The sequence below is a fragment of the Takifugu rubripes genome, chromosome 19 (assembly GCF_901000725.2).
Source record: "Takifugu rubripes chromosome 19, fTakRub1.2, whole genome shotgun sequence".
Lineage (NCBI taxonomy): Eukaryota > Metazoa > Chordata > Actinopteri > Tetraodontiformes > Tetraodontidae > Takifugu > Takifugu rubripes.
Window position 1 is genome coordinate 751741 of NC_042303.1, and position 6978 is coordinate 758718.

The 6978-nt window shown below is 49.2% G+C and overlaps 2 protein-coding genes across 11 annotated transcripts in view; one reads left to right on the top strand and one right to left on the bottom strand.

Moving 5' to 3' along the window:
* Window positions 1-6856, bottom strand: part of LOC115246878 (rho guanine nucleotide exchange factor 3-like) — a 27966-nt gene extending 21110 nt beyond the window's left edge. The window contains exons 1-3 of one of the 3 annotated variants that reach the window (XM_029826798.1): window positions 6590-6856; window positions 3704-3770; window positions 497-559 (exon numbers count right to left, since the gene is read on the bottom strand). In XM_029826798.1, coding sequence (XP_029682658.1) covers window positions 497-559; window positions 3704-3770; window positions 6590-6624 — 165 coding nt within the window. In that variant the 5' untranslated portion in view covers window positions 6625-6856. Of the gene's footprint in view, window positions 1-496; window positions 560-2690; window positions 3771-6589 lie in introns of those variants that run through there. The other 2 variants (XM_029826799.1, XM_029826800.1) reach the window with 2 other exon arrangements.
* LOC105418562 (WW domain-binding protein 11-like) overlaps window positions 1-6978 on the top strand; it is a 1118483-nt gene that overhangs the window by 155967 nt on the left and 955538 nt on the right. The window lies entirely within an intron of this gene.

The following is a 6978-nucleotide window of genomic DNA, read 5'->3' on the forward strand; positions in this document are numbered from 1 at the left end:
TCCTGTCCTGTCCAACCGCACCGTGGGACATCTGAAAGGTCAACAGGTCACAGAGGGACCCTGGTCCAACAGGTGTGGACCAGGTTAGGGTTAGGGTTAGGGTCAGTCAGGTCCGTCCTGTCCTGTCCTGTCCTGTCCAACCGCACCGTGGGACATCTGAAAGGTCAACAGGTCACAGAGGGACCCTGGTCCAACAGGTGTGGACCAGGTTAGGGTTAGGGTTAGGGTCAGTCAGGACCGTCCTGTCCTGTCCTGTCCAACCACACCGTGGGACATCTGAAAGGTCAACAGGTCACAGAGGGACCCTGGTCCAACAGGTGTGGACCAGGTTAGGGTTAGGGTTAGGGTCAGTCAGGTCCGTCCTGTCCTGTCCTGTCCTGTCCAACCGCACCGTGGGACATCTGAAAGGTCAACAGGTCACAGAGGGACTCTGGTCCAACAGGTGTGGACCAGGCTAGCGCACATGCAGGAGCTGAAGAGACAGACGTGTCCTTACGTTGATGTCCAGACTGCAGAGGCTGAGGGACTCGGCCTCTCCACTGGTCTGCTTCCTCTTCTTCTGCAGGACAGGAAACACAGAAGAAGATGCTGTTGTGATGCCAAATAAACACCAGAAGAGACAGCGTAGTTGCTCCTTGTTGCTTGTTAGAGGCTATTTCCTGTTTGATTTTGGAGTTTTCTTCACTTCCTGTGTTCCTACTTAAACCCGTCAGTCTAACTTAATGAAATCCACCCTTTTCCATTTGGGTGTAACCTCACTCGTCATCGCATTTCCAGCAAAAATATCACAATGTTCAACCCAGAAACTCTTTTTTATCGTGGCTCTTGACGCAGGCGAAGGACTATTTTAATTAAGGTTGCTTTGTAGATGCTAGTAGGAGGTTATTAGGTCACAGCGGCTAATTGTAGATGGCACAAAAGGATCTTCCTTTTTATTTAAGGTCAAAAGTTCATCTCATATTTAAAGAATCTACTTTGTGGCTGTGAAGCGTCGCTTCTGCACGCACGCTGTTATCACCATGACTACGAGCGATCAGGGTTAGGGTCAGGGTTAGGGTTAACCTTAACCCTAACCCTGACCCTAACCCTGACCCTAACCCGTATGTTCAGAGGAAAGCAACGCTTCATTGCCTTAGGGTTAGGGTCAGGGTCAGGGTTAGGGTTAACCCTGACCCTAACCCTGACCCTAACCCGTATGTTGAGAGGAAAGGGTCAGGGTCAGGGTTAGGGTTAACCCTGACCCTAACCCTGACCCTAACCCGTATGTTGAGAGGAAAGGGTCAGGGTTAGGGTTAGGGTTAACCCTGACCCTAACCCTGACCCTAAGGCAGTGAAGCGTTGCTTCTGCATGCACGCTGTTATCACCATGACTACGAGCGATCAGGGTCAGGGTTAGGGTTAGGGTTAAGGTTAACCCTAACCCTAACCCTGACCTGTATGTTCAGAGGAAAGGGATGAAGCGTCTGAGACAAAGGCCGACACGCACATGCGCCCACGTGCACCAGCGTGCATCAAATCGAGTGAACTCTCCCACCGTCACCGAAACCATCAGAGCATGTTGAGACTTTACTCTTCACCACTGAAACAATGATCAAAGAGTAGAAAGTGTCAGCTGTGGGCTCTTCATGACTTTATTATCCACATTTTCAGTGAGAGCAGCTTTGTAAATAATATAATAATAATAATAATTACCTGATAATACCTTTGGAAGGAATGCACTGCTACCCCCCGACCACCGCCCCCCTGAAGCGAGGATCTGAGCTCTGAAAACCATGTGTTGACGTGTGTTTGTGCCGATCCAGCTCTGATGGAAGCTAACAGTATTCCCGTATGGAGACAAAAACAGGAAGAACTCCCACAAACACCTGAGGAACCAGGTCGCTGAGGACAAACGGCTGTTATGGGAATAAAAGGCGGAGCAGGAGGCGGAGACGGGCGGAGCCGTTGAAGAATACCAGCACATCATCAACAAAGCAGCTTCACTCCAGTGTCTTTCAGACAAGCTAACGCTAACGCTAACCTGCGGTCAGGGTGAGGGTTGGCGGCCCCTTCATCATTCAGATCAGCCAGCAAATTGTGTCTAAAGTGTCCCCCCACTCCTCAGGTGTGGTGAGGAGGCGTTCAATGAGGCGAGGGCAGCCAGAGGACGATTTAGGATGAGCAGCAGGAGGAGAATGTGGGGAACACCACTGTTACAATAGCAGGAAACCTGATGTTTGTTCACTATTGTACTGAGACGGGCCGGATGTTATATAACCTGGGGGGCTGTACCTTCACAACACCCAAGAGGAGACCACGGTGGACCACGGTGGACCACGTCCATATAAGACGTCTGGTCATATCTGAGCTGCTGCTTTGTTGGGCTCGTAGTGCTGCGCTGGGTGTGTTTTAGATTATTACAAGGACCAGGAACACAACACACAGAATTAGCAAGACTCCTGAGCAGCAAAAGACTAATGAACCTTTCCAATCATGCCCCAGAGATGGTGCAAGTGCCCCTCTTTCTAGATCTGCAAGGCTTTTATCCAGAGCTGCTCTTAAACAGGCGAGGCGATACGGTCGAGGGGTTTGATGCATGTGAGGAGGAGCCAGTTCCTGCTCCCAAAAACATGAGAATCAAGCGTTGAGAACAGGAAGCTGGCGCTCCGCGGAGCCGTCGGGGTGAGCGCGTCAAGCTAGCGCAGACTCACCCGATAGTAAAGCAACAGGCAGCAACCCATCATCCAGACCGATCTTCTGCTCCAGGTCTGCTGCTTCTTCTCGCTCTTCCTCCGAGCTGTCCGGAGCCCCGACAGCGTGCGTCCTGCCGATTCTTCTCCTCCTCTGTCCTCCTTCACACTCACATCCCTGGTTCTACTCTGATCCTCTCGCTCTTCTCCTGACTCCTCTGGGTGGAACACTCTCTCTCTGTAGCCTCCTTCCCTACACTCCTCAGGCACATTAACCCTAACCCTCTTTTCTCCTCGTCCTCAGTCAGAAGGACACCTCTCTAGCAGCTCCTCTCTCTTCCTGGACCTTTACCACGTCCCAAAGTGGATCTACAGGCCTCAGGAACAGGAACACCTCACAATGAGCCTGTGCGGGTCCACTTAGTTCCTAATGAACAAACAGGACGTGACGGGCGTCGGGGGATGAAGGATGTCTATATTTAGCAAAACCAGTAGATGCAGGGGCACCATGGAGCAGACCAAAAGAACTTCAATTCTAGTTTAACAAGAAAAACAATTTATTACTGATTCAAATCCAGCCAAACACATGAGAACCCACAGATCCTCTGGCATTCAGTCCAAACCAACCAGGCAGAGGTTCAGTCCCCTTCTGTCCCACCACAAAACAGCTTCTTGCTGTTTTTACCTGCAGTTTTCTCTGGTTTCATTTGTGCCTTTTCTTTTTTCATATGTTATTTAACGACCTCTTCAATAAAGAACGGACCCCAAATAACCCTTTTGGCATCTTCCTTTTCTTGCATCGGCTCGTTTTCATGTTACAACGTGCTAATAAAGTAAACGAAACTAAGTTGGGGATTTACCAAAGCTTCCAAAAGGTGACCGAATATTTCAGAGTACTTTATTGATCCCTTTAGGGGGTGTCCATTAGGGAAATGAGCATTTCCAGGCGTTTTAGAACTACATATGAGGAAGATGTGACGCAATCAGAAACAGAAAGAAGTGACGACTGCGGTCCAGACAGGATTTCTTCTTACCCCACGGAGGGACCATCCTTCAGGAGAGAGAAGAGGGAAGGAGGGAGTTTTCTTCTGGATCTTCGACCTTGAAAGAGAAGCGATTGGATATATTAGATAAACAATCCTAAACAACTGTTGGGTGTTGCCTGATAAAAGGTTGTGGTTCTAAAGGACGTCATTGACCTTTAGAGCTTGTAAATAATTGGCAGGTGAATATATTTAGCAGTAGAAAATGTCTAACTGTGATGGACTGTCTCCATCTGGCTCCTGCAGCGTCCGAGCCAAGCGTTAGCGGAACTCTGGCGACCCCTGCTGGCCGCTGCATGTAAACGCTGCCAGTGTGGCAGCTATCCTGATTTCCATGGTTCCAAGAGTCCAAAGAAGTGAACCTTTATACATCATGCTGCATCCATAGGAAGGAAATATTAAAACAATGAGGGGAATAGAGAGAACCTGAGCCTCCGGCACTGTTCTGAATCAGTGGAACTCATTGCTGGGTGGGTCATCGAAACCTGATCCTGCCACTCCTCCCTGGCTGATGGATGTTTGAAATTGTGTGTGTGTAGGAAGCATTTAAGGTCAGCGAGTCAGTCCTTCCTGACCACGCTCGTGCGCCCCAACCTGGGTTTCCCAACCTGGGTTTCCCAACCTGGGTTTCCCAACCTGGGTTTCCCAACATGGGTTTCCCAGCTCTGCTGTAGACCACGCTTCTCCATGGCCTCCATCTGCTTCTGCGTGCACACACAGGTTTCCCTGAGTGGCCTTTATGGGTTAGTTAGAGTTAGGGTTAATGGGTTAGGGTTAATGGGTTAGGGTTAATGGGGTTAGGGTTAGAGTTAGGGTTAGGGGTTAGAGTTAGGGTTAATGGTTAGGGTTAGAGTTAGGGTTAGGGTTAATGGGTTAGGGTTAATGGGGTTAGGGTTAGAGTTAGGGTTAGGGGTTAGAGTTAGGGTTAATGGTTAGGGTTAGAGTTAGGGTTAGGGTTAATGGGTTAGGGTTAATGGGGTTAGGGTTAGAGTTAGGGTTAGGGGTTAGGGGTTAGAGTTAGGGTTAATGGGTTAGAGGTCGAGTTAGGGTTAATGGGTTAGAGTTCGAGTTAGGGTTAATGGGTTAGAGTTCGAGTTAGGGTTAATGGGTTAGGGTTAATGGGTTAGAGTTAGGGTTAATGGGTTAGAGTTCGAGTTAGGGTTAATGGGTTAGAGTTCGAGTTAGGGTTAATGGGTTAGGGTTAATGGGTTAGAGTTAGGGTTAATGGGTTAGGGTTAGGGTTAATGAGTTAGGGGTTAGGGTTACTGGGTTAATGGTTAGGGTTAATGGGTTAGGGTTAGGGTTAATGGGGTTAGGGTTAGAGTTAGGGTTAGGGGTTAGAGTTAGGGTTAATGTTTAGGGTTAGGGGTTAGGGTTAGAGTTCGAGTTAGGGTTAATGGGTTAGGGTTAGGGTTAATGAGTTAGGGGTTAGGGTTACTGGGTTAATGGTTAGGGTTAATGGGGTTAGGGTTAGGGTTAATGGGGTTAGGGTTAGAGTTAGGGTTAGGGGTTAGAGTTAGGGTTAATGGTTAGGGTTAGAGTTAGAGGTTAGGGTTAATGGGTTAGGGTTAGAGTTAGGGTTAGGGTTAGAGTTAATGGGTTAGAGTTCGAGTTAGGGTTAATGGGTTAGGGTTAATGGTGACTTTAACTGCTTCCCAATAACCACTGGGTAAGTTGAAGCTTGACATCCTTGTTTATTAACTACTGTGTGATGTTTGTGCCTGTTGTCCTCCTGGTCCCGCTCAAGGTTTGTTCCTGTTGCTAGCTTGGGGGGGCAGGCTGGATCATTCTGACGTACGCAGACCCATATAAGTGCACCATTCGCAGCCGTCCGATACCTGAATCCCTGAATATGCACGTTAGGGAGATTGAGTGGTCTGGGAAGAGTCCACTTACCACTAACCCTAACCCTAGCCGCGTGACGCTAACGATGGGACGGCTGCAGCAGCAGGACGCCACGGACTCTCACAAAGATTAGCGACAGAACAAAGGAGCAGAGCCAACATGAGCCGTGCTGCCACCAGAGCGGCGGAGCCACATTCCTGGGAATATTACTGTCGGCCTGTAGACGTAACCTGGGACGCACTCAGCACGCCATCGTGCTGCGTTAGTTCACAGCACGCACACGTTAGCATCGAGGGGTCGTCGACATCTGTCTGTCGCTGAGAGCCCAAGACCTGCCAGGACCCAGCCCCCGGCCCCCACTATGCATTCTAAACGTTGACCTTCAACAGGAAGGAAGTGGATAATATCTAACGTGGATATTAGATCTTAGCACCTGTTCTCCATTATAGCTGCATTTCAGCCAGTTCTTCTTCTCTGCTTTGGTCAGATTTGTTTAGACATAGTTTTACTTTTAATCACAATAACTTTAAGGAACAGATCCACATTCTTACACCAAACCGGCTGTTTACTTTCACTCTCACTTGCTGTGTGTGTCTGTGTTTTCTGGTACATGCTACATACTGAGCACTATAATACGCATTTCAGTAGCAAAGTGAGGACATTTTCAGGAGTTGAGGACATGGCAGCTGCTCCATACAAATCCAAAGGAATTCATTGGGACCAGGTTAAGGTTAAGGTTAAGGGTGCGGGGTTAGGTGACTGGGAAATGTAGGGTAACCCCTTCACCATCGCCGAGTTTTGCGGGAGAGTCCTCACAAATATAGCAGTGCAGGTATGTGTGTGTGTGTGGGAGAGGGAGCCATAAGTCCCTGGAACAAACTTGGGACTCGGAAAGCAGCAATAAAACCTTCTCCTCGGTCTCTGCCACAGTCTCCTCCCTGTCTGCTCTCTTCCCATCGGAACCGGGCACATAAGGCCCATATTGGTCCGCTTTCCTTGGCTTTACGGAACAAAAGCAGCACTTTTCCTCACCTTGAGCCCCTTTGACATCCATCACCTGCCTGCATCGGGCTGCGGCTCCTCCCTGCGGAGCCAAACGGAGCCAAACGGATCCAAGAGTCTGGGCTCCAAACAAGAACCCGGGAAGCTTCCGTCTCCTCTCGCGCTTCCGGTGAGCGGGAATAGAGTTGTGGGCCAGAACTGAGTCACAGTTTCATCCGGAGACTGAAGACAGAACAAGTTGTTGGGATTCCGGACATTCTTCTCCGCGTCGAAGCGTCAAGCGCGACTCTCGCCTCTCACTTCCGGTCATCCCTTCAAAATAAAAGCGAGGCGGGAAATGCAGCATTTGTCTTTAATGTTGGGCGGATTTTTGTTTTTTGGGGGGGGGTAGTAAGTAACACATTTAAGAAGGTAAGACT